At 43.2% G+C, this 27,994-nt stretch overlaps 1 protein-coding gene and 1 pseudogene across 1 annotated transcript in view; one reads left to right on the plus strand and one right to left on the minus strand.

Annotated features, from left to right (window-relative positions):
• Positions 1-27,994, plus strand: part of LOC101904981 (uncharacterized) — a 48,361-nt gene that overhangs the window by 16,100 nt on the left and 4,267 nt on the right. The window contains exons 2-6 of the mRNA XM_024995365.2: positions 6,075-6,206; positions 8,280-9,558; positions 23,420-23,586; positions 23,676-23,835; positions 23,963-24,277. Coding sequence (XP_024851133.1) covers positions 8,479-9,558; positions 23,420-23,586; positions 23,676-23,835; positions 23,963-24,277 — 1,722 coding nt within the window. The 5' untranslated portion in view covers positions 6,075-6,206; positions 8,280-8,478. The remainder of the gene's footprint in view (positions 1-6,074; positions 6,207-8,279; positions 9,559-23,419; positions 23,587-23,675; positions 23,836-23,962; positions 24,278-27,994) is intronic.
• LOC788956 (RNA-binding protein with serine-rich domain 1-like) lies at positions 21,803-27,188 on the minus strand (annotated as a pseudogene).

The raw sequence follows: 27,994 nt of genomic DNA on the forward strand, positions 1-27,994 counted from the left end.
CCCCCTCCCTCTGGCAACCGCCAGTTTGCTCTGTATCTGTTTTGTTTGTTTTTAGATTCCACGTATCAGTCAGATTATACGGTATTTGTCTTTCTCTGTCTGACTTATTTCACTTAGCATAATACAGTCCTGATTCATCTGTATTGTTGCAAATGGCAAGATTTAATTTTTTTGTTGCTGAGTAATATTCCATTTTATGTACATACCACATCCTCTTTATCCATTCATCTATTTAAAAATATTTTTAGATTTTTAATTGAAGTATAATTGCTTTAAAATGTTGTGTTGGTTTCTGCCATACAACAGCCATAAGCATACATATATCCCCTCCCTCTTGAGCCTCCATCCCATCCCTCCTCCATTTGTCTATTGATAAGACATTTAGAATGTAAGTTCAAAACACTAAGTAATTCCTGAGCCCAATTGTCTTGTAGACTTTAACATAAAATGAAGAAAGATTATGGTAAATAAATATTGAGATTTACCATGAAAAGGGAAGACCATGATAGATACTGCAAAGACATGCGGGTGAAAGTCAAGTCTGTCTTTCTCAAGGACCACCACACTCTCCTTTTCTTTGGCACCAATGGAGCCTGTCTCATTGTGTTTTCAGGGCTCTTTCTTGGTTCCTCTCTCTTCCTCCCTGGCAATCCTATTGGCCCTCAAGGCCAGAGTCAGTCTCTCCTCTTACTTCTTACCATATGCATCTGACTCTTGCTATCTTCAGAGGTTACTTTTTTCTTGCAGACAGGCTGTGAGAGATCCCAGCTGGTTCCTGGACTCCTCTATAGCTGATATGGACACCACCGGGGGTGTCAGGGCTGGTGTGCACACACCTACCCATCCTTAGGTTGGTCCAGACTTTCACCTGAACTACTTGGTGGAATTGTTGTTAAGGCATTTGTAAAATCCAAAGGACTTTCACCTTCGTGGCTGCAAGTAGGAGTCCTCGCGTTCTCTTGTTCTCCAAGGTCTCCTCCCTTTGGCTGTCACCTGAACTCACTGTCAGCCTGGAAAGGTATTCTAGTCACTGATCTCTGGAATATGCAGCTGATCAGTCTTCTTTTCCTTTTTTTAAAAAAAATAATTTTATTTACTTACTTTTGGCTGTACTGGGTCTTTATTGCTGCTCAGGCTTTTCTCCAGTTGCGAAGAGCCAGGGCTACTCTCTAGTTTCAGTGCTTGGGTTTCTCACTGTGTTGGTTTCTCTTGTGGAGCACAGGATCTAGAGCACAGGCTCAGTAGCTGTGGTGCATGGGCTTAGTTGCTCTGAGGTCCGTGAGATCTTCCTGGACCAGGGATTGAACCTACTTATGCATTGGCAGATGGATTGGTTACCCCTGGACCACCAGGGAAGCTCTGGTCAGTCTTCCTGAGTGTCTAGAGTTTCAGCCAGTTTTCTGCTTGGCCTGTATCATGGTCTCGTTTCTTCCTCTGTGAAGTTGGTGTGGAGCCCTATACCACAGTCACAGGTGTGGAACTTTGTACCAAGGTCACAGGACAAGAATCTCTGGAATTAACCAAGCTCCATAGCAAATGTTGTCATGAACATCCTGATCTAAACCAGCTAGTTCTCTGACCTTCAGATTGCAGGTTTCCCAGATAGCGCTAGAGGTAAAGAATCTGCCTGCCAATGCAGGAGACATAAGAGACTCGGATTCCATCCCTGAGTCAAGAATATCCTCTGGAGAAGGAAATGACAACCCACTCCAGTATTCTTACCCAGAGAATCCCATGGACAGAGGAGCCTGGGGGGCCACAGTCCGTGAGATCACGGAGTCTGACACTACTGAGCTTTTGAGCACACCATTACCCACCTGCAGCATCCTAAAGCGAAAACTTTAGTCACTCAGTCATGTCTCTTTGTGACCCTCTGGACTGTAGCCCACCAGGCTCCTCTGTTCATGGGATTCTCCAGGCAAGAATACTGGAGTGGGTTGCCATGCCCTTCTCCAGGGATCTTCCCAACTCAGGGATGGAACCCACGTTTCCTGTGTCTCCTGCACTGGGAAGTGGATTCTTTACCAGCTGAGACATAATACAGCATACACTTAGGTAAAGATATCACATTTTGAATGATATACTGCAATAAACTAGGAATTACAGCTTAGATTTCAAATCTTTTTCCCACATAATCCAATTTCGAGATTCTAATCACAATGATCTGTTTAAAATGCAAAACTGATCATTTACTTGAACTTTTTGGTCCTTTTCATTTTTGTCTTTGGCAGATATTTATCCTGTTGTCCTGCCCTAATAACACTGCCTTCTTTATTCCCCAATGTGTCTCAATTTGGAGAAAAAAAATTTGGTCACCTTTTTTGCAAAGCACCTACTATGTGCAAAGTGCTGGTATAGAACTTGTGGTCCAGAATTAAACAGTGCTGCTCCTATTTCCTTAGTGAAAGGAAATGGTAAGTAGAGCAAAGAGTTCATAACGTCATATAGAAATAAAGGCTGTGATCAACAGTAAGACAGAGAGAGACGGAGGGAGGGAGATAGTTTAAGTATGAGCATTTATTCACATTTAAGTGTTTTTTCATGTGTTCATGTACATAAACTCTTGGTGGGGAGTGGATTGTCTCCTTCCGGGGTTTGAGGGAGGCTCCTATGCATTGTAAATTCCTTCCAGGTGCACTTTTTTTGGACTTTATCTTGTTTTTTAAATTGATTTGGCTGTACTGGGTCTTAGTTGTGGCACAGGGGTTCTTGGTTGCAGCAAGTGGGATCTAGTTCCCTGACCAGAGATAGAACCCAGGCCCCCTGCATTGGGAACGTGGACTCTTAGCCACCGGACTACCAATAGGATATAAAGTATATTGAAGAGGAGACTTATTTAGAAATTCACTCACCTAGTTATGAAAGTGAGAAACCTTGCAGTCTGGTTTCTGAGTCTCATACTGAGCAGGGGTCTATGGGACTCCAGGGCACAAAGCCTTTCCATGTCCCCCATTTCTTCGACTACAGGAAACAGCCTTCATTTAGCCCCCATGACCTTCCCTGAGCCCCAGTGGGCAGATTCAAGCAGTTGTTAATTAGGGAAGGGTGGGAATGCAAGACCAGGGAGAAATGGTCAAGAGCAACCTTAGAGCAAGGTCTTGTGTTGTTGTTCAGTCACTAAGTCGTGTCCAACTCTTTGCCAGCCCATGGGCTGTAGCACGCCAGTCTCCTCTGTCCTCCACTATCTCCCAGAGTTTGCTCCAACTCATACCCACTGAGTCAGTGATGCTATTTAACCATCTCATCCTCTGCTGCCCCCTTCTTTTACCTTCAATCTTTCCCAGCATCAGGGTCTTTTCCAGTGAGTCAGTTCTTTGCATAAGGTAGCCAAAGTATTGGAGCTTCAGCTTCAGCATCAGTCCTTCCACTGAATATTCATGGTTAATTTCTTTGAGGATTGACTGGTTTGATTTTCTTGCCGTCCAAGGGACTCTCAAGAGTCTTCTCGAGCACCACAGACTCCTACTTAGCTCACCACTAACCCAGCAGAATGCAAGCCTGTCACTCACTGCCTTGATCCTTATCACCTACCCCTGACCAAGAGCCCAGACTATAAGACCTCTCCCTATTCCCCATTGAGGGGGTGCAGTTCTTGAGGCGCTAGCCTACTCTGGTCCCTCTTTGCCTGGCAAAGGAATAAAGCCACTCTTTTTTTCTCCTTCATAACTGTCTTCATCTTTCCACTTGGCATCAGTGCACAGAAAGGCAAGATTTTGGCAGCATTACCTGCAAGCTGGAGAAGCAGAAAGCCAGTAGTAAAATTCAGTTCAAGTCTGAAGGCCTGAGCTCTGAGTCCAAGGGAAGGAAAAGGTGGACATCCCAGTTCAAGAAAAGAGAATGGATTCACCCTTCCTTCGCTTTTTTGATCCATTTGGCCCTCAGCAGAGTGGATGACACCCCGCCTCCACCTGCCCACTATCCTCCGCCACACTGGGGAGGGTGGGGTCTCTTAACTTAGTCTATGGAATCAAATGCTAATCTCTTCTAGAAATATCTTCAGGAACACACTCAGAATTAATACACAACCTGCTAACTGGGCATTCCCTAGCCCAGTCATGTTTCTCCCTATAATTAAACATCACATGTTGTATTATCCACTCAACACCAATAGAAACAGAACAAGGTGACCTAGGTGATTTTTTAAAATTAATTTTATTTTATTTTTAAACTTTACAAATTGTATTAGTTTTGCCAAATATCAAAATGACCTAGGTGATTTTATGTTTTAATTTATTTTTATTTTTTAAACTCTTCTGGGCTTCCCTGGTGGCTCAGATGGGTAAAGAATCTGCCTGCAATATAGGAGACCTGAGTTTGATCCTGGAGTTGGTAAGATCTCCTGGAGAAGAAAATGGCAATCTACTCTAGCTTTCTTCTTGGGAAATCCTAATGGACAGAGGAATCTGACAGGCTACAGTCCATGGGGTCGCAAAGGAGTTGGACACAACTTAGCAACGAAACAACAAAATACATTCTTGTGGAAGGACTGATACATGGCTGCAGCTTAATGTTCACTCATGATTACTTTCTGCACATTGTTGGGGGTATAACTGATTATATAATTTTATTTTTTTTTATTTATTTTTTTTTCTAATTTTATTTTATTTTTAAACTTTACATAATTGTATTAGTGGCGGATTAATTTTGATTATATAATTTTAAATTAAAAAAATTTTATAGGTGTGTAATTGCTTTACAGTTTTGAATTAGTTTCTGCTGTACAACAACATGAATCAACCTTAAGCATACATATATCCTTTGCTTCTTGAGCCTCCCTCCTGCTCCTCCCATCCCAGCTTGCTAGGTCATCATAGAGCACCGGGCTGAGCTCCCTGTGCTATACAGCAACTTCCCACTAGCTATCTATTTCACACATGGTAGTGTACATAGGTCTGTAATTTTAAATATTTTAAAACACACGTTAAAGAAAGTAAACAGAGAGGAAATTGGTTTCTATACTATTTCTATTTACCAAAGAAATTGAAATTATTTCAAAATGTAGTCCACATCAGAATGAAGAAAAAGTTAAATCACAGTCAGTGAAATAAAGATAGTTAAGAGACTATTTAAAGGGCTTCCCAGGTGGCTCTAGTGGGAAAGAACCTGCCTTTCAGGAAATGTCAGAGAGGTGGGTTTGATCCCTGGGTGGGGTAAATCCCCCGGAGGAGGGCATGGCAGTCCACTCCAGTGTTCTTGCCTGGAGAATCCCATGGACAGAGGAGCCTGGTGGGCTGCAGTCCACAGGGTCCCAAAAAGTCAGACATGACTGAAGCGACTTAGCAAATGCACAAAACACTGATTTCTTTGGAATGGCTATTGGCATAGACTTTATAGATTTTTAATAAAGATTTGGACTTTACTGATAAACATTTAAACAGCCTCTACTTTATTGTGTTAAAACATAAGCTTATGGATATTTCAGTCCCTTGGACTGCAAGGAGATCCAGCCAGTCCATTCCAAGGGAGATCAGCCCTGGGTGTTCTTTGGAAGGAATGATGCTAAAGCTGAAACTCCAGTACTTTGGCCACCTCAGCAAAGAGCTGACTCATAGGAAAAGACTCTGATGCTGGGAGGGATTGGGGGCAGGAGGAAAAGGGGATGACAGAGGATGAGATGGCTGGATGGCATCACCGACACGATGGACATGAGTGTGAGTGAACTCCAGGAGATTGTGATGGACAGGGAGGCCTGGCGTGCTGCGATTCATGGGGTTGCAAAGAATCGGACACTGAGGCATCAGATCAGACTGAGCGACTGATCTGACCTGATCTGATGGATATTTCTGTGTATAGAAATAATTTTTTTTTTGTAGAATGTATCCTGACTGAGAGTAAATGTTAAAAATGTTGGTAGAAACTGCCAACAGCACTCCCAGACACAAATGTATTACATTTTTTTCATTTACAAGAGTATCTGACAGTGTCAATAGCCTCAAATTCTCAACTTTGTGGATAAAGTTTCATAAATCTCTTCAAAGCTTTTGATGAGAGGGAGGGGTGTGTCCTCTGGATTGGGTTGTCCCCTGATTGGGTTGTCCCCTGATTGGGTTGTCCACTCTCTTCCCCTATAAAAGGAGAATCAGAAGCAGAAGTTCCTGTACTTTCCACCAAGTCACAGGCTTTCTGCATCTCCAGAGTGGTCAGAGGACAGCACTTGGAAGACAGGGAATCCTGCATAGACCAGAGTTCCAAGCAGGCCTCTTCTGGTGAGTGTGGAATCTCTTTTGATTGCAAGAGAGTGTTCACGTATATACTTGTTTTTTTTGCAAAGTCTTTTTAAGTTGGCAGACAATAGCTCTTAAAGAGGTTACCTTGTTGAAAGTTATTTCCTTGGTGTTAGTGTTAGGAATACTGAAGATTTCGTATATTTTTGAGTCTGAAGATTTTTTAGGATAGTAGCCCAGATTTTTTTCTTGGCATGTGGGATCTTAGTTCCTAGACCAGGGATCAAACCCCATGCAGTGGAAGCTTGGAGTCTTAACCACTGGACCACCAGCGAAATCCCAGGTTGTACATATATATTTTTTTTAAAAACAAAATCACTATGAAGTAGAAGTATTTGTCTGTGTTCTTTAAATAGTTCTCTCTGAGAAGTTGTTTTACACACTATGTGTTTAGTTTTCCTTCCTTTCTTTAAAAAAATTCAGTTCTTTGCTTCAAGAACTATTTGAACCTATTGCTTCAAATAGGTCATCAGTTTGGCCTTCCGCAATTTCTTCATCAACAATTGTCATTAATTTTTTCTCCCTTCTTACCTCTCTTCCTCCATATCTCCTTCTTTCTCTGTCTCTCTGTTGGCTTTATTGATGCTCACAATACTTAATTATACCTGAAACTATAGTAGATATGGGCTTCTCAGGTAGCTCAGCTGGTAAAGAATCCACCTGTAATGCAGGAGACCACCGTTAGACTCCTGGGTCAGGAGGTTCCCCTGGCGAAGGGATAGGCTACCCACTCCAGTATTCTTGTGCTACCCTGGTGGCTCAGACTGTAAAGAGCCTTCATGCAATGTGGGAGATCTGGGTTCAATCGCTGGGTTGGGAAGACGCCCTGGAGGAGAGCATGGCAACCCATTCCAGTATTCTTGCCTGGAGAATCCCCACAATAGTAGATATTCTTTAGTCTATAACCCTTTTTACTCATTAGGATTCAAATAAACTGGGGCAGTGACTAATTTAAACTCAAGGGTTTTAGTACAATGTGGCATATAATTGTTGTTCGGTGGCTAAATCATGTCTAACTCTTTGCCATCCCATGGACTGCAGCATGCCAGGCTCCCCTGTCCTTCACTATCTTCCAGAGTTTGTTCTAATTCGTGTCCACTGAGTTGGTGATGCCATCCAACCATCTCATGCTCTGTCATCCCCTTCCTCTCCTGCCTTCAATCTTTCCAAGCATCAGGGTCTTTTCAATTTTTCTTTAGATCAGGTGGCCAAAGGATTGGAGCTTCAGTTTCAGCATTAGTCCTCCCAATAGATGCTCTGTAAATGGGATGATCAAATAATTTTCCCTCCAAACTTGGGACTTCTAGATCAATGTTCAGGGATAGTGTTAATAATTATGGCAGGACAACAGAAATAAAATAAAAATTTTAGTTTCTCCCTTTAAAAATATTTTCTGAAGACAGAGATGATGGATTTAAATGAAAAGGTGTGCTGATTAGGTTTACATGTTAACCAGATTATTGTGATTAGAGGTTAAATGGATTACATAGAGAAAGGATTAGAAGCCCTAGTGCCAATTAGACAGTCTACCACAAAAGAGATTTTTATCACCATATAACTGAAGTTGAGTGAATTTATTAGAAAAGTTTAGAAAGTACTTTTTTGAGTTTGAACAGTCTTTTTCAAAAAATATATCTGAGCCCAGTCTAAGGGCAAAGTGAATAAGTGAGTCTGTCAGTGTAAACTGCTAAAGTCCACATTACTCTTCCCTTCATTGGGCATCCAACTTAGTGAGAAAATCAAGATAAAGAGATGATGTGCCTGCGTGCTAAGTTTGTGAACCCATGGACTGCAGCCTGCCAGGTTCCTCTGCCCATGGGATTCTCCAGGCAAGAAAACTGGAATGGATTGCCATGCCCTTCTCCAGGGGATCTTCCCGACCCAGGGATCGATTACATCTAACCTGCATTGGCAGGCAGGTTCTTTACTAGCACCACCCGGGAAGTCTGGATACTATACATACAATTCAAAATTGGAAACATTAATAGGGAAAGTGCAATATTAATCTTAATGACTGGATCAGGAAAGGTCACTCTGTTAAATGGTGTTTTGCAGGAACATTGAAAGGTGCTCAAGACTGATTCGAAGGCTCCAGAGGCAGCGGCTCTGGAGGTCTGAGCCACATCACCGACTCCCTGTGGAGGTTCCTAGACCTGCCGTTCCTGGAGCAGTAGAGGGCCTCACCCCGCAGTAGAGACCTGCTGGGTCTCTGTTCATCCCGCGAGATCTCGCGTTAACCTCGGCTACTGGAAATATGGCTGCAGCGAGTGAACGGGCAATGGAGAAAACTGTGAAATCTGTTCCTGTGAAGAGGGAAAAGAAAGAAAACGAACAAATCCGTAAACTCTTCATTGGTGGCTTGAGCTCTGAAACCACAGAAGAAAGTCTGAAGAATTACTACCAGCAGTGGGGAGAACTCACAGACTGTGTGGTCATAAGGGGCCTTGCCAGTCAAAAATCAAGAGGGTTTGGTTTTGTTACTTTCTCCTCCGTGGCTGAGGTGGATGCAGCCATGGCAGCCAGACCTCATTCCATTGATGGGAGAGTGGTTGACCCCAAACGTGCTGTTTCGAGAGAGAAGTCTGAAAAGCAGGGGTCGCTTGTCAATGTGAAGAAGCTGTTCGTTGGTGGAATTAAGGAAGATACCGAGGAGCATCATCTTAGAGAGTACTTTGAGAAATACGGAAAAATCGATGCCATTGAGATCATTACAGATAGGCAGTCAGGCAAGAAAAGAGGCTTTGGATTTGTGACTTTTGATGACTATGATCCCGTGGATAAGATAATGTTGCAGAAATACCATGCCATCAACGGTCATCGTGCAGAAGTTGGGAAGGCTTTGTCGAGACAGGAAATGAAGGAAATTCAAGGTCCTAGAAGTAGAAAAGGAGGCCCTTTTGGTTTTAGTGTTTCTTCTAATGGGGGTGGAAATTTTGGACGAGGGCCAGGAACTAAATTTAGAGGAGAAGCTGATGGATATGGAAATGGTCCCGAATCTAGGGATGGCTGTCATGGGTATGGAGGAGGACCTGGAGGTGGGAATTTTGGAGGTTACCCTTGTTATGGAGGTGGGAATTTTGGAGGTTACCCTTGTTATGGAGGAGGAGGTGGAGAATATGCTGGTCGACGTCCTGGGTATGGCAACCAGTGGGAATTCTCTGGAGGTGGTTATGGCAATAATTTTGGAAATTACGACCAGCAACCTTCTAATTATGGTCCAATGAGGAATGGAATCTTTGGTGTTGGCAGGAACATAGTGGCCCCATACGGTGGAGGAAATTATGGCCCAGGCGGCAATGGAGGAAGTGGGGGTTATGGAGGCGGAAGTGGATATTGAGCTTCTTCCTGTTTGCCCTGGGCTTCACTGTCTGAATAGCAGAGGATGAGAGCCCAGACATAACAGAACAGTTTCAGGTTCTTGAAATAAGGACATTAAGAAAACTCTTATCTCAGCCATGAATAAATATTTAGTGATGTGTCAGAAGACCTCAGAGCAGATTCAAAGAGTCATTTTTGTGAATGGACTGGATTATTTAAGAACATTACCTTCCTGTGGAGGAAAAATTGTGAAAAAAAACTGACTTTGAGACAGTTTCCTAGCTTCTTAACTGTTTATTTCTAGTGAGTGTAGAAGTATTCCTTCTTTGATAATGTTAAATGTGTAAGTTTCAGGTGACATGTGAAACCTTTAAAATGTTTTTTTCTCAAAGTTTTGAAACTATTAGCCAGAATCAGCACAATAGACAGAATGTTGTTCCTTTTATTGGAAAAATAAAAATATATTAAACTTGAAAAAAAAAAAAAATAAAACTGTCTGTAGAGTTAAGAAGCAGTTGTACTTTTATGATTTAATAAAATAATTCTAAAAGAAAAGCAGTTGTAATTTGTCCTTTTTCATTTATAACTTTTTCACTTTAAAATTTTTATCTTTAAGTAATTTTTTTCTACTTTATGAGGTATTATTGATATATACTATTTAATTTACTGTTTATTTTTAGCAGCTTCCCAGGTGGCATCAGTTCAGTTCAGTCAAGTAGTCATGTCCGACTCTTTGCGACCCCATAAATCGCAGCACGCCAGGCCTCCCTGTCCATCACCAACTCCCGGAGTTCACTCAGACTCACGTCCATCGAGTCAGTGATGCCATCCAGCCATCTCATCCTCTGTGATCCCCTTCTCCTCCTGCCCTCAATCCCTCCCAGCATCAGAGTCTTTCCCAATGAGTCAACTCTTCGCATGAGGTGGCCAAAGTACTGGAGTTTCAGCTTCAGCATCAGTCCTTCCAAAGAACACCCAGGACTGATCTCCTTTAGAATGGACTGGTTGGAACTCCTTGCAGTCCAAGGGACTCTCAAGAGTCTTCTCCAACACCACAGTTCAAAAGCATCAGTTCTTTGACGCTCAGGCTTCTTCACAGTCCAACTCTCACATCCATACATGACCACTGGAAAAACCATGGCCTTGACTAGATGGACCTTTTTTGGCAAAGTAATGTCTCTGCTTTTGAATATGCTATCTAGATTGGTCATAACTTTCCTTCCAAGGAGTAGGCGTCTTTTAATTTCATGGCTGCAATCACCATCTGCAGTGATTTTGGAGCCCCCAAAAATAAAGTCTGACACTGTTTCCCCATCTATTTCCCATGAAGTGATGGGACCAGATGCCATGATCTTCGTTTTCTGAATGTTGAGCTTTAAGCCCACTTTTTCACTCTCCACTTTCACTTTCATCAAGAGGCTTTTGAGTTCCTCTTCACTTTCTGCCATAAGGGTGGTGTCATCTGCATACCTGAGGTTATTGATGTTTCTCCTGGCAATCTTGACTCCAGCTTGTGCTTCTTCCAGCCCAGCGTTTCTCATGATGTACTCTGCACACAAGTTAAATAAACAGAGTGACAATATACAGCCTTGACATACTCCTTTTCCTCTTTGGAACCAGTCTGTTGTTCCATGTCCAGTTCTAACTCTTGCTTCCTGACCTGCATAGAGGTTTCTCAAGAGGCAGATCAGGTGGTCTGGTATTCCCATCTCTTTCAGAAATTTCCACACTTGTGATCCACACAGTCAAAGGCTTTGGCATAGTCAATAAAGCAGAAATAGATGTTTTTCTGGAACTCTCTTGCTTTTTCCATGATCCAGAAGATGTTGGCAATTTGATCTCTGGTTCCTCTGCCTTTTCTAAAACCAGCTTGAACATCTGGAAGTTCATGGTTCACGTATTGCTGAAGCCTGGCTTGGAGAATTTTGGGCATTACTTTACTAGCATGTGAGATGAGTGCAATTGTGTGGTAGTGTGAGCATTCTTTGGCATTGCCTTTCTTTGGGACTGGAATGAAAACTGACTGGCATAGTGGTAAAGAATCCACCTGCCAATGCAGTAGACGTGGATTCAATTCCTGGGTGGGGAAGATCCTCTGCAGAGGGAAATGGCAACACACTCCAGGATTATCAACTGGGAAATCCTATGGACAGAAGAGCCTGGGGGCTTTAGTCCATGGGGTCCCAAGAGTTGGACATGACTTAATGACTAAACCACCAGACCACTATCACTCATTTATTTAGGCGGCACTGGGTCTTCATTGCAGTGCGTGGATGCCTCTCTTGTTGTAAAGCACCGACTCTAAGGTGCATGGGTTCTCTACTTGAGGCACACAGGCTCAGTAGTTGCAACAGGTAGGCTTCGTTGTCCTGCGGTATATGGGACAAAAATCAAGTGCTAACTATAGTCATCATGTACATTACATCCCTTGTTGTTCATTCACTGAGTCATGTCTGACTAGTTGCAACCCTATAAACTGCAGCATGCCAGGTTTCTCTATCACCATCTCCCTGAGTTTCCTCAAATAACATGCCCATTGAGTCAGTGATGCCATCCAACTGTCTCATTCTCTGTTTCCCCCTTCTCCTGTTGCCCTCAATTTCCCCAGCATCATGGTGTTTTCCAATGAGCCAGCTCTTCCCATCAGGTGGCCAAAGTATTGGAGCTTCAGGTTCAGCATCAGTCCTTCCAATGAATAGTCAGGGTTGATTTCCTTTAGGATTGACTGGTTTGATCTCCTTGCAGTCCAAGGGACTCTCAAGAGTATTCTCCAGCAACACAGTTTGAAAGCATCAATTATTTGGTGCTCAGCCTTCTTTATGGTCCAACTCTCACATCCATACATGACTACTGGAAAAAGCATAACTTTGACCAGATGGACCTTTGTTGGCAAAGTCATGTCTCTGCTTTTAAAAACAGTCAAGGCTTGACATTGCTATTCTTCCAAGGAGTAAGTGTCTTTTAATTTTGTGGCTGCAGTTACCATCAGAAGTGATTTTGGAGCCCCCCAAAATAAAGTCTCTCACTGTTTCCATTGTTTCCCGATCTATTTGCCGTGAAGTGATGGGACTGGATGCCATGATCTTTGTTTTTTGAGTGTTGAGTGTTAAGCCAGCTTTTTCCCTCTCCTCTTTCATGTTCTTCAAGAGGCTCTTTAGTTCCTCTTCACTTTCTGACATTAAAGTGGTATCATCTGCATATCTGAGGTTGTTGATATTTCTCCTGGCAATCTTGATTCTAGCTTGTGCTTCAGCCAGCCAGGCATTTCTCATGATGCACTCTGCATTGAAGTTAAATAAGCAGGGTGACAATATACAGCCTCGATGGACTCCTTTCTCAGTTTTGAACCAGACCATTGTTCTGTGTCTGGTTCTAACTGTTGCTTCTTTTCCTGCATACAGGTTTCTCAGGAGGAAGGTAAGGTGTTCTGTTATTCCCATTTCTTTAAGAATATTACAGTTTGTCATGATCTACACAAAACTTTTAGCATATTCAATGAAGCAGAAGCCAGTGTTTTTTGGGAATTCTCTTGCTTTTTTCTATGATCCAGGGTATGTTGGCAATCTGATCTCTGGTTCCTCTGCCTTTTCTAAATCCAATTTGACATCTGAAAGTTCTTGGTTCACATACTGCTGAAGGCTAGCTTGAAGGATTTTGAGCAAAATCTATTGGCATGTGAAATGAGTGTAATTATACAGTAATTTGAACATCTTTTGGCATTGCTTTTCTTTGGGATTGGAATGAAAACTGATGTTTTCCAGTCCTGTGGCCACTGCTGAGTTTTCCAAATTTGCTGGCATAATGAGTGGAGCACTTTAACAGCATCATATTTTAGGATTTGAAATATCTCAGCTAGAATTCCATCACCTCCATTAGCTTTGTTCATAGCAATGCTTTCTAATCCTTTGTTTAATGCAATGTTCCATAGTCCAGGATGTCTGGCTCTAGGTGAGTGATCACACCATCATGGTTAACTGGGTCATGAAGATCTTTTTTGTATAGTTGTTCTGTGTATTCTTGCCACATTTTCTTAATCTCTTCTGCTTCTGTTAGGTCCTTGCTGTTTTTGTCCTTTTTTGTGCCTATCTTTGTATGAAGTGTTCCCTTGGTATCTCCAATTTTCTTAGAGATCTCTAGTCTTTCCCATTCTATTGTTTTCATCTATTTCTTTGCATTGGTCATTTAAGAAGGCTTTCTTACCACTCCTTGCTATTCTTTGGGACTCTGCATTCTGTTGAGTTTATCTTTCCCTTTCTCCTTTGCCTTTTGCTTTTCTTCTTTTCTCAGCTATTTGTAAGGCCTCTTCAGACAACCACTTTGCCTTGCTGCATTTCTTTTTCTTGGGGATGGTTTTGGTCACCACCTCCTGTACAATGTTAGGAACCTCCATCCATAGGTTTTTAGGCACTCTGTCTATCAGATCTAATCCCTTGAATCTATTTGTCACTTCCATTGTATAATCATAAGGGATTTTATTTTGGTCATAACTGAGTGACCTAGTAGTTTCCCCTACTTTCTTCAATTTGAGCCTGAATTTTGCAGTAAGGAGCTGATGATCTGAGCCATGGTCAGCTTCAGGTCTTGTTTTTGCTGACTGTATAGAGCCTCTCCATCTTTGGCTGCAAAAAATATAATCAATCTAATTCTGGCACTGACCATCTGGTGATGTCAATGTTTAGCATCATCTCTTGTGTCGTTGGAAGAGGGTGTTTGCTATGACCAGTGCATTCTCTTGGCAAAACTGTTAACATTTTCCCTGCTTTGTTTTATACTCCTCTAAGGACAAACTTGCCTGTTACTCCAGTTATCTCTTGACTTCCTACTTTTACATTTCACTCCCCTATGGTGAAAAGGACATCTGTTTCGGTTTTTGTTCTAGGAGGTCTTGTAGGTCTTCATAGAATAGTTCAACTTCAGCTTCTTCAGCATTAGAGGTTGGGGCATAGACTTGGATTACTGTGATATTGAATGGTTTGTCTTGAAAACAAACAGAGATCATTCTGTTATTTTTGAGATTGCATCCAAGAACTGCATTTTGGACTCTTTTGTTGACTATGAGGGCTACTCCATTTCTTCTAAAGGATTTTTGCCCTTTAGTAGTAGATAGGTCATCTATATTAAATTTGCCCATTCCCGACCATTTTAGTTCACTGATTCCTGAAATGTTGATATTCACTCTTGCCATCTCCTGTTTCAGTTCTGTTCAGTTCAGTTGCTTAATCGTGTCTGACTCTTTGAAACCCCATGAATTGCAGCAAGCCAGGCCTCCCTGTCGATCACCAACTCCCTGAGTTCACCCAAACTCATGTCCATCGAGTCAGTGATGCCATCAAGCCATCTCATCCTCTGTCGTCCCCTTCTCCTCCTGCCCCCAATCCTACCTAGCATCAGAGTCTTTTCTAATGAGTCAACTCTTCTCATGAGGTGGCCAAAGTATGGAGTTTCAGCTTTAGCATCATTCCTTCCAAAGAACACCAAAGACTGATCTCCTTTAGAATGGACTGGTTGGATCTCCTTGCAGTCCAAGGGACTCTCAAGAGTCTTCTCCAACACCACAGTTCAAAAGCATCAGTTCTTTGGCGATCAGCTTTCTTCACAGTCCAACTCTCACATCCATACATGACCACTGGAAAAACCATAACCTTGACTATACGGACCTTTGTTGGCAAAGTAATGTCTCTGCTTTTGAATATGCTATCTAGGTTGGTCATAACTTTCCTTCCAAGGAATAAGCATCTTTTAATTTCATGGCTGCAATCACCATCTGCAGTGATTTTGGAGCCCCCCCCCAAATAAAGTCTAACACTGTTTCCACTGTTTCCCCATCTATTTCCCATGAATGATGTGGGACCAGATGCCATGATCTTCGTTTTCTGAATGTTGAACTTTAAGTCAACTTTTTCACTCTCCTCTTTGCCGGGAGCCGGCATATTGCATATTGAGTGCATATTGCATATTGAGTACAGCACTTTCCACAGCATCATCTTTCAGGATCTGGAATAGCTCAACTGGAATTCTATCACTGCCGGGAGCCAGCGTGAGGAGCTCCACCCATGACAAAGGTCATGAGGAAGGAGGCTCGGCATACGCAAAGGCGGGATCGAGCCTCAGGAGTTCCCCTGGAAATTCTCAAGCATTTACACCCAAAACCAGAGTCTGCCTACTTTCTGCTTTGTGCTCTCACCTACACCTCTGACTTTACGGGGGGCTGTCCCCCACTACCTCTCTGAAAAAAGAGTTAGCTTACAGCTCCAGTTAATAATTCCTGGGTGTGACAGTGTTTCAACCTACAAACTCCTTTGGAAATCCCCTAGCCTGCCTGAATAGGTTTTTCCGGCCACATGTGATTGTTCAGAGCCTCCCAACTGTGAGAGGCAGGAGATGTTCTAAACTGTCTAAACACAGATTCTTTTGAGTAGTTAAAAGATTGATTAGAAATTGTATTGGTGAAGGGATTTTCACTTGTTGGGCCAATGTTTGCTGCTAAGTTTCCATATCCCTTACCTGCTGTGTCCCTGGCAGTGTATTGATTAATATAATTGGTGTAAGTAGTAGCTTTAATGTTTGTAACCTGGGACCCTTGAGTTAATTCTTTTTCTTGTTATAGCCCACCACACCTTTGCTCTGTAGGAATGCAACTTTATCTAATGCTTTTGGAGGGTGGCTCCTGACCAATCACCTTTAGAGAAAAATAAGTTTTCTGAAGAAAGGGTCTTAAAATGTTAACAGGCCTCTGGGCCAGAAGATGATGTAAATCACCTAAGCTTTTGCACATGATAAGTTTGCAGGAAGAAAGCCTGGCTTGCTGCCTGACTCTACCCCTTCACCCATTATCCTCTATGCATAACTTAAGGTATAAAAACTACTTTGGAAAATAAAGTGCGGGCCTTGTTCACCGAAACTTGGTCTCACCATGTCGTTCTTTCTCTTACCTTCTGGCTGAATTATTCAGCCTCTTTTCTACACTGAATTTCCTCACTGAGCTATCCTTATTTCAGCCTCTTTTCTCCACTGAATTTCCTCACTGAGCTATCCTCATTCTATTACTCTTTATATCCTTAACGTTTAATTAAGCAGTTGTTTCCTGATCTTCGCCTACGCCGTCTCTCCTTCGAATACCCTGGATCAGCCGGGGCTGGTCCCCGGCACCTCTTTCACTTTCTTCAAGAGGCTTTTTAGTTCCTCTTCACCTTCTGCCATAAAGGTGGTGTCATCTGCATATCTGAAGTTATTGATATTTCTCCTGGCAATCTTGATTCCAGCTTGTGCTTCTTCCAGCCTAGCATTTCTCATGATGTACTCTGCATATAAGTTAAATAAGCAGGGTGACAATATACATCTCTTGTTTGACTACATCCAATTTACCTTGTTTCATGGTCCTAACATTCCAGGTTCCTATGCAGTATTGTTCTTTACAGCATCAGATTTCCCTTTCACCAACAGATACAATCACACCTGGGTGTCATTTTCACTTTGGCTCAGCCTCTTCATCCTTTCTGTAGCTATTTCTCCACTCTACCCCAGTAGAATATTGGGCCCCTACCGACCTGGGGGTTCACCTTTCAGTGTCATCTCTTTTTGCCTTTTCAAACTGTTCATGGGGTTCTCAAGGCAAGAATGCTGAAGTGGTGTGCCATTCCCTTCTACAGTGTACCACGTTTTTAGCACGGATGTGCCCTTCAGCTGCTCAGCATAGCTGGATGAAATGCTTTGTGCTTTGGCTTTCCCACTGCTGGTCCTCAGTGAGCATTTAAACCTTCAGTGGCATCAGGAGTCAGTCAAGATGTGGCCAGAGTTTGAGGCAAAGGCCCTGTTGGAGTGGCTGAAAAGGGGGTCTGGGGAAGTCTGGAACTGATGTTGGAGGATGCCCAGGAGTGGAGGGCACCCCCACCTCTGCTGCCGCTGGCTACCCTGGAGTCGATCCACTGCCTGGGAGCTGCTGTCCACCAGTGGAGCTGATAAGCCACCCAGGAGCTGACTATATCCTGGCTTTTCCACTGCTGCTGGTTGCCCTAGTACTTTATTTATCTTCTTAACCAAAAGCTTGTAGCTTTTGGCAACCTTCATTCTATTTCTCTGCCCACAAATTCCCCACCTCTGGTGGTATCTTTTCCTTTGAGATTAAAAAGGAAACTTTAAGTTCATCATATAAATGAGATGCTATAGTATTTGTCTTTCTCTGACTTATTTCACTTAGCATAGTGCCCTCAAGAGATTATCCATGTTGTTGGAAATGGCACAATTTCCTTATTTTTTTTTATGGTTGAACAGTCTATCATTATATGTGTATATATATGTCTATGTATATATGTATATGAGCATGTGTATAGATACATGTATATATGCATAAAATGTAAAATCACATTTTATTTATTCATTCATCTTTTGATAGATATTTAGGGTCATTTCCATGTCTTGGCTATTGTAAGTAATGCTGCAATGAACATGGACTATTCAGGATCATGACTTTTGTTTTGTTCAGATATATACCCAGAAGTGGAGTTGAAATAGAGCAAGTCCCCCCTATAGTCTTTCCCATCCCCCTACCCCATGTCCTCAACCTGCCTATTATCTGTGAAAAAAAAAAAACTTAGCTAGAAGAATAAGTTTAATCATAGAAGTGAGAAAATGCAGAAGCAAAGAAAAGCAGTCAAATAGGACAAAACAGTAATAGTTTAGTCATTAAGCATAGTCAAGGAACTTTAGCTCCTTCTCAAGGGCTATAGATAATATTTTGAGCCATATCCTGAGCTGTCTTGTAGATACTGAAACTCCCACCAAGTGGAACAGGTTAACTGTATGATGACCAGAGTGGAGCCATGACAGAAGCTCCCACAGTTGTGAGCATTGGCCTTAAGGAAATGGGAATAATACAACCCTGGAACTTAAAATCAGCTGTGTTTAAAACAATCAAGATGATGTTGGTCAGACCACTGGTAACCAATTTCAAGATTACTATTAGAGCTGACTGCTGTTTCTACATGTAGCCCCATTCTTCTGCCTATACACTCTATTGCCCCATGATTGTCAAGGGGGGAGTTGCCCTTTGGACAGGAGTCTGCCCTCCCCCATGGCCCCAGTCACTGGCATCCAAAATATAGCAAATTTTCCTTTCCATCAACCTTGCCTCTTTATTGGCTTTTGAGCAGTGAGGATCTGGACCCCACTTTCAGTTACAGTTTGATGAATTCTGACTCCAATTATATCTTAATATGATCCATTTTAAGATATAATTGGAGTCAGAATTCATCAAACTGCAAGGAGATCCAACCAGTCCATTCTGAAGGAGATCAGCCCTGGGATTTCTTTGGAAGGAATGATGCTAAAGCTGAAACTCCAGTACTTTGGCCACCTCATGCGAAGAGTTGACTCATTGGAAAAGACTCTGATGCTGGGAGGGATTGGGGGCAAGAGGAGAAGGGGAAGACAGAGGAGGAGATGGCTGGATGGCATCACTGACTCGATGGACGTGAGTCTGAGTGAACTCTGGGAGTTGGTGATGGACAGGGAGGCCTGGCGTGCTGCGATTCATGGGGTCGAAAAGAGTGGGACATGACTGAGCGACTGATCTGAATCTGATCTGAATATGATCCAAATTACAATGTTCTCCTATCTATCTGACTTTTATCGTATCAGAAGGAATAAATTCTCATCACAAAACTGCTTTTTTATTTAAAAAATTAAATCTGTGGAAGAAGGCATTTAAATTATAACTGATATTAAGGAATTAAGTAACTAAGAAGGTTTTGATTCCAAGAAAAGACTGATTTAGTAAGCTTCAAGACAGTTCAAGAGCAAATAGTCAAACAAAAGCACAGAGTGAAAAATAGACAAGACAGAGCTAAAAGATAAGTGGGAAGTGATGAAGAGTGGACTAGAGAGAAGGTGGGGAGGAATTGATATCACAAGTGAAAATATACGCAAGCATGTTCCAAATGGATGAAATACATCAACCCACAGATGTAAGTAACTCAACGTCCTTTGAGCAAAAAATAAAACAAAACAAAAACAAAAACACAGGGGAAAGAATGAGATACACTATGGTCTCAATGCCAAAGTTAATGTAAAAAGATTTTAGACATTTTAGAGAATACAGAGGCTAATTGGTGATGCCTAGACATAAATAAAAACTAAGATAGATAGCAATACAGAACCTTTTTATTTTAGAAAATATTTTAATTTCTCTCTCTTTTTTTTTTTTGGCTGTACTGGGTCTTCACATGGGCTTACCTCCAGGGGCAGCATGTGGGCTTCTCTTGCTGCCCTCCATGGGCTTCTGGTTGCAGGGCAATGGGCTTCTCTTGTTACAGATCATGAGCTCTAGAGTGCAAGAGCAGTAGCTGCAGCCCAGAGGCTTAGCTGACCTGTGGTATATGGGATCTTAGTTCCCTGACCAGGGATCTAACCTGTGTTGGAGGGTGGATTCCTTTTCTTATATAATTTTATTTATTTATTTCTGGTTATGCTGGGTCTTCATTGCTGTGTGGGTTTTTCTCTAGATGCAGCGAATGGGGGCTACTCTGTAGTTGCGGTGCTTGGGCTTCTCACTGCAGTAGCTTCTCGTTTTGGAGCATAGGCTCAAGAGCACAGGCTCAATAGATGTGGTGCACCAGCTTAGTTGCTCTGAGGCATGTAGGATCTTCCTAGATCATGGATCAAACCCATATCTCCTGCACTGGCAGGAGCATTCTTTACCATTGAGCCACCAGGGAAGTCCCGGGAAAATGGATTCTTAACCAGTGGACCACCAGGAAAGTCCCGAGAACCTTTTTAAAGTGCTAAAATAAATCTCATGTCAAGACGAAATTCTATACCTAGCATCAAAATGGTCCAAAATAAAGATGTCCGAAAAACTTAAAGTGAAGCATTTCATTGTTAGTAGCCTTGAATTGGACAAAGTACTAGACAGTGTTATTAAGTCCAAAGGACAATAATTCCAAATTAAACACTAGGGATGCAGAAAAGAATAGAGTCAACAAAAGAGAATTTAAAATAAATATCAGTGAATTTTGGCTTATAAACAGTTCAAGAAATATGTCATGGAGATTAAAATATATGTAGAATTAAAATGCATGACAGCAGTAATAGAAAAGCCAGGAAAGTTAAAATGAAATTGAAAGTATTCTAAGATTTTAGCTTTGAGAAAAGTCGTAAAAATGATTATCTGTATTTGTTGTTTAGTCACTAAATTTTGTCCAACTCTTTTGTGACCTTAGGGACTGTAGCCCACCAGGTTCCTCTGTTCATGGGATTCTTCAGGCAAGAATACTGGAGTAGGTTGCCCTGCCCTCCTCCAGGGGATCTTCCTGACTTAAGATTGAACCAACATCTCCTGCAACTCCTGCATTGCAGGCAGATTCTTTACCACTGAGCCATGGGGGAAGCCGAAACATATATAGTACTGTATGTCAATGGTGTGTCAATGATATCTCATGAAATCAGAAAAAAATTTTTATGAAAAAAATTAAAAGTACAAAAAAGTATAAATCAAAGAGGACAAACAACTGTATTTTTCTTCAGAATTATTTTATTGAATCATAAATGTACACCTGCTTTCTAACTACCCTCTAAAATTTAAGGAACAATGTTATGCCTCATTACAACATACTCCTGGCTAACAGCTTTTCAATATCTGAGAAAAATCTTGCAAAAGTTTTCACATGATCAAAATAAGGATGCTTCTACACTCTGACAAAGACCACTAGAAAAAAATAATTAAGCTAAGAAACGGTCTCAAAGGCATTTTCTATATAGTTTTTCCTCTGCAGGCAGGTAATGTTCTTAAATAATCCACTCCACTCACCAATGGCTCTGCAGCTGCTCTGGTGTCTTCTGCCACATCACTGCATGTTTACTCATGGCTGAGACAATTCACCCGAAGCTGTCCTGTTACCTCTGGGCTCTCATCCTCTGCTATTTAGACAGTGAGTGAAAGTTGCTCAGTCATGTCTGACTCTTTTCGACCCCATGGACTATACAGTCCATGGAATTCTCCAGGCCAGAATACTGGAGTGGGTAGCCTTTCCCTTCTCCAGGGGATCTCCCCAACGCAGGGATTGAACCCAGGTCTCCCGAATTGCAGGCGGATTCTTTACCAGCTGAGCCACAAGGGAAGCCCATGGCAAATAGGAAGAAGCTCAATATGAGCTTTGCCCTCTCAACCTCCACTTCCTCCACTGCCTTCTGGACCAGAGTTTCAGTCTGTAAGTTTTCCCCACTGCTGGCAGTAGTTCCTCAGACTTTCTTCTGTGGTTTCAGACTCAGTTGCTTCAGTTCAATTCCCCATAGCTGAAGGAGATGAGAAAGATCTCAGCAAAGAACGCAGGTCTCAACTGTCCTGGCTCTGGTGAGAACCTAAGGTGCTCCAGGAAAGTACCTCCAGGAGCATCTCCACGAAGACTCAGCAATGCTGCTATGGCCTCTCAGCTCCTGTCTCCCTTGAAGCAATCCTGAGTGATTTTCTACCTTCCTGCAAAACATATCAGTTGAAGAGAGTGACCTTTCCAGAATCAGTCATCAAAATTAATATTCTATTTTCTCTATTAGTTTTCAAATTGTGAATTGTATATGTGTTATCATCTCTTCCTTTTATGTTGATTTTCTCACCTAGTTGAATACCCAATGAAGGGAAGAGTAATGTGGACTTTAATGGTTCACACTGACATTCTTCATACTTATTTATTCACTTTGCTTTTAGAAGGGGATCAGATATATTTTGTTGAAAGAAAGTATTCAATCTCCAAAAACACTTTCTAAAGTTTTCTCTGAAAGTCACTCAACCTCAGTTATACCATGATACCACCTTTTTGGCGGGAGACTGCAGTCAACGGTCACTATGATTTTAACATTCTTTCTCTCTTAATCCATTTAAGACTCTAACCATAATAATCTACTTAAAATGTAAACCTAATCAGTGCACCCTTTCTTTTACAGCCCATCACTTCTGTCTTCAGAGGACGTTTTTGGAGGGAGAAAATAAAAATATTTTAATCCTCTTGTCCTGCCATAATTATTAACACAATCCCTTTCAACACCCAGTATTTCCCAGTTTGGAAAGAAAATCATGTGATCCTTATGTTTACAGAGTTTACACCTATTACATGCCAAGCTGTGGACTAAGACCCATGGTTCAAAATGTCACTGAACAAAGTCTTGCCCCAATGTATTTGAATCTTCATGACAGAAAAGATGTTTTTTTACTCTATTCCTAGGTTTATTTACCTCTACACAACAAAGATCCACCACAACATCATCTAAAATGCCAGGAAGTTACAAAACCCAAAAGAGAAAATAAATAGTACTGACTGTACAATAAAAGCCAAAAAAGCAATGTACACATTGCCAGGGTAGCCTGCAGGGCCATGAACAGCAACACAACTGCCCCCGGTAGGGGTGGTTCTGTGATGACCTGGCAGATCTGGCTCGCAACTTGCCAATTTCAGAGAAAGGGAGTGGAGTGTGTGCGTGTGTGTGTGTGTGTGTGTGTGTGTGTGTGTATACACGTGAAAAGAACTATTTGGGGCAGATAACATGGGGCATTTGTCCCTAGAGGTCAGAAGAGGACCCTAGCAGGGGAGCAGGGCTAGGATAACAGGAATGGCATCACGACAGGACCAGGCCACCAGATCAGCCCAGCTCATTTGGGACATGGGAAAACGTGTTCCCAGGCCGGGGATGTCCCTCCACCTGGAGCCCCCTGGCTCATCCCTGCTGCTTTGCTAGCTACATGACTCCCAGGAACTATAGAAACTTGGAAGTTTTCCAGCCAGAACACTAGAGGGCACCTTTCCAAGCACAACCGCAAACCAGCAACACCCCTGCAGCCAGAGCTCTGCTGCTCGAGGACACGTGTCAACTGCTGCCCTCACCTTCGGCAGGAGACGGAGCTGAAGCCGCTCCAGTGGCGGCGGCGGCGGCGGGGGGATCGGGGTCGCTGGCGCTTGGGGGACCTGCCCCAAGGGGAACGCGACCTGCTCCTCCTCAGCCTGTGCCACGTGGAGGGGGCGGTGGCAGCATTCTCCGGGGAGGGCTCAGTCGTCTGGGGGTGGCTGGGGCCAGGGGGCCAGCATGGCTGTGGCCGTGATCTGCTGGGCGTCGATTGCTCTCCCTCCATGTGCTTGAGCGCCTTCGCAGCCTCTTCCGGATTCTTGAACTCCACGTAGGCGTGGCCTTGAGACGGATGCGCGCGCATCCTTTCTCTGGGCAGGTCGATCGCTCTAACTCTCCCGAAGGTGGAGAATATCTCCCAAAGGTGGAGAGTATTTCCCAGATGTGCTCCCTGGTCACCTTCCGGGTGAGCCTTGCTACGTGCACTTTGGTGGGCTTAGGGGCGGGGCTGCGCCGTCTCCTTTCCTTCTTGTCTTGTCCGGGTGGTTTGGGTTTGGAACCGGACTGCCGCTTGTGATCTCGGGGACACCAAGGCCTCGGAGAGCCGGGGGGAGCTGCTGGAGCTGGAGCTGCGGGACCCACTGGAGCATCCCGAGCGGCCAGATGCTGAGGGCGAGCTGGAGCCGCGGCTGGAGCCCGCGCGGGACCGAGCCCCTGAGCTGCTGCTACCGCCCGAGGCCTTGAGCCGCTTCCGAGCTTTATCCCTGACGCGGTCCTTCTCGCCGGACTGCTGGGTGGCGCCTGTATCTTTACAGCGATCCACGGACTGCTCGCCAGAGCGCTCTTTGAGTGGGATGGGAGACGGAGTCATCTCGCCTCCGCGCTTCTCAGCTTCAGGAGAGAAAGTGGTTAATAGATTAAAGGCTGTTTCCTACAGTATTAGGTACGATAGAGTGCTGTGATCATCAATAAGGCCATCATAGAGAGAAAAAGAGGGAGATATAGAGGAAGAGAAGTAAGAAAGAAAAAAATATTAATGACAATTATTGATGATAAAGAGATTGGAGAAGGGCAAACTGATGACACATATGGATCAGGGAGCTGAATTTTTAAAAACATTCTATTGTTTGCTAAATGTTCCCAGAAATACAAGAGCCAGTGATGTACTAGATTATTTTAGCCCAACATCAAAGCAGGTTCCAGGTTGTTTTCAGTTCAGTTCAGTCGCTCAGTCGTGTCCGACTCTTTGAGACCCCGTGAATCGCAGCACGCCAGGTCTCCCTGTCCATCACCAACTCCCGGAGTTCACTGAGACTCACGTCCATCGAGTCAGTGATGCCATCCAGCCATCTCCTCCTCTGTCGTCCCCTTCTCCTCTTGCCCCCAATCCCTCCCAGCATCAGAGTCTTTTCCAATGAGTCAACTCTTCGCATGAGGTGGCCAAAGTACTGGAGTTTCAGCTTTAACATCATTCCTTCCAAAGAAATCCCAGGGCTGATCTCTTTCAGAATTGACTGGTTGGATCTCCTTGCAGTCCAAGGGACTCTCAAGAGTCTTCTCCAACACCACAGTTCAAAAGCATCAATTCTTCGGCGCTCAGCCTTCTTCACAGTCTAACTCTCACATCCATACATGACCACAGGAAAAACCATAGCCTTGACTAGACGGACCTTTCTTCGCAGTCCAGCTGTCACATCCATACATCCAGTTTTTTTAATGTTTTAGACAACATTAAATGTACAAAGAGGGCTTCCCTGGTGGCTCAGACGCTGAAGAATCTGTTGGCTATGCAGTAGACGTTGGGTGCATGCTAAGTTGCTTCAGTCGTGTCCGACTCTTTGTGACCCTATGGACTGTAACCCCCCAGGCTCCTCTGTCCATGGGATTCTCCAGGAGAGAATACTGGAGTGGTTTGCCATTCTTCCGCTTCAGGGGATCTTCCAGACCCAGGGATTGAACCGGAGTCTCTTCTGTCTCCTGCATTGGCAAACAGGTTCTTTCCCAGTACCGCCACCTGGGAAGCAGTAGACATTAAAGAAAGCTTTATAGAAACATTAAAATACACAAAGGGACTGGATTAAGTTGGAAGAGAAATGAGGTAAAGTTCAACGTCGCCTCAGAGGATATCTCAGGTAGAGAAATCAAAAAGTGAGAAAAAAGAAAAGACACTGTAAAATAACTTAAGTCACCTTGACCCTGGTGTGAGTGATATAGGCAAGTCACAGACAAAACCCTTACCACAAGTCCTAGCACCTCACCACTGTGTCACCCCCAGGGCCCATGGACGTCCAGTCTGTACTGTCTTCGTTACAGCTCAGGGCCACCACAGGGGAAACTAAACCACGAGAAGCAGACCCCGTGCTGCTGTATCAGGCAGATGGCTGGAACACTCTGTCTTCTTCCAGCTTAAAAATGGGATAGTCTGGGCTTTGTAGTGTCATTTAGTTCAGAACTGCCTTTCATGGGAGCACTGCCTCCTCAGCCCACATTATAGGCACTATTAATAGGAAGAGAAAGAAATCTGAAACCCAGTATGGCAGAGTCTGGGGTAGTGTCTATGCATTTCTGCCAAGGGGTCAACCCAGGCCTCTATCTGTAATAAGGACCCTCCTATCAAGTCTCAGAAAGCTTCTCCACCTCACCAGGCTTGACCAGTGGTTTTCAGCATGAGAAAATGAATCCTTGGACCATAAGCAGCAGCAGCAGCGCCTGGGGAATTACTACTAGAAATGCAGAGTCTCAGGCCTTGCTCCCAGATGTGATGAAGCAGAGACTCTGGGATGGAGCAGCAGAGAGCTGAATTAAAAAAGAAGGAAGGAAGAAAGAAAATACCAGAAAAATAAACGACCCAATCAAAAAAATGGGCCAAAGAACTAAACAGACATTTCTCCAAAGAAGACATACAGATGGCCAGCAAACACATGAAAAGATGGTCAACATCACTCATTATCAGAGAAATGCAAATCAAAACCACAATGAGGTACCATGTCTCGCTGGTCAGAATGGCTGCCATCAAAAAGTCTACAAACAATAAATGCTGGAGAGGGTGTGGAGAAAAGGGAACTCTCTTACACTGTTGGTGGGAATGCAAACTAGTACAGCCACTGTGGAGAACAGTGTGGAGACTTCTTAAAAAAACTGGAACTAGAACTGCCATACGACCCAGAAATCCCACTGCTGGGCATACACACTGAGGAAACCAGAGTCAAAAGAGACACATGTACCCCAACATTCATTGCAGCACTGTTTACAATAGCTCAGATGTTGAAGCAACCTAGATATCCATTGGCAGACAAATGGATAAGGAAGTTGTGGTACATACACACAGTGGAATATTACTCAGCTATTAAAAAGAATGCATTTGAGTCAGTTCTAACAAGTGGATGAAACTGGAGCCTATTATACAGAGTGAAGTAAGTCAGAAAGAAAAACACCAATACAGGATATCAACGCATATATATGAAATTTAGAAAGATGGTAACGACAACGCTATGTGCATGACAGCAAAAGAGACAAAGATATAAGGAACAGAGTTCTGGATTCTGAGGGAGAAGGTGAGGGTGGGATGATTTGAGAGAATAACATTGAAAAGTGTATTGGAAAGAAAAGTGAAAGTGAAAGTGAAGTCGCTCAGTCGTGTCCGACTCTTTTCGACCCCATGGACTGTAGCCTACCAGGCTCCTCCCTCCATGGGATTCTCCAGGCAAGAGTACTGGAGTGGGTTGCTGTTTCCTTCTCCAGGAGATCTTCCCAACCCAGGGATCGAACCCAGGTCTCCTGCATTGCAGGCAGACGCTTTACCATCTGAGCCACCAGGGAAGACTCGAAAAGTGTATTACCATATGTGAAATAGATCACCAGTCCAAGTTCAATGCATGAAACAGGGCACTCAAAGCCAGTGCACTGGGACGACCCAGAGGGATGGAATGTGGAGGGAGGTGGAGGGGGGCGGGTTTGGGGCGGAGGGGACAGCATGGCTGATTCATGTCAATGTATGGCAAAACCCACAATATCGTAAAGTAATTAGCTCCAATTAAAGTAAACTGAAAAAAAAAAAAAAAGCCAAGAAACTTGTGGGTAAAACATTTTTCAGAGAGAAATATTTAAACAGAGCCTGGGCAAATACTACTTCTACTTCATAGTGATTTTGTTTAAAAAAATATGCCTTCTTACCCCAAGAAAACTTCATATGTACAGATATAAGAACCCTTGAATCTTTGTTAATACTAACACCACAGAAAAAAACTTTCAATAAGGTAACTTTTTGTCTTAAGGGCAACTGTTTGCTAAATTAAAGAGATTTTACATAGGACAAGGGTAGATAAATGGACACTCTCTTGCCATCAATATGGATTCCAAGCTCATCAGAAGAGGCCAGCTTGGAAATAGGTCTATGCAGTTTCCCCCAGTTCCAAGAGCTTTCCTCTGACTATGCCTGAGTTGCAGACAGCTTGTGACTCCCTGGAAAGTCTACTGACTTCTGCCTCTGCCTCTCCTTTTATAAGGGGAGAGAGTGGACAACACAATCTAGAGGACATGCTTTCTCTCCGATCCAAGGCATTGGAGAGATTCTGAAATCTATATCCATAAACACAAGATTCTGAGGCCATTAACATCATCAGATA

Source organism: Bos taurus, chromosome 7 (genome assembly GCF_002263795.3).
Source record: "Bos taurus isolate L1 Dominette 01449 registration number 42190680 breed Hereford chromosome 7, ARS-UCD2.0, whole genome shotgun sequence".
Taxonomy (NCBI): domain Eukaryota; kingdom Metazoa; phylum Chordata; class Mammalia; order Artiodactyla; family Bovidae; genus Bos; species Bos taurus.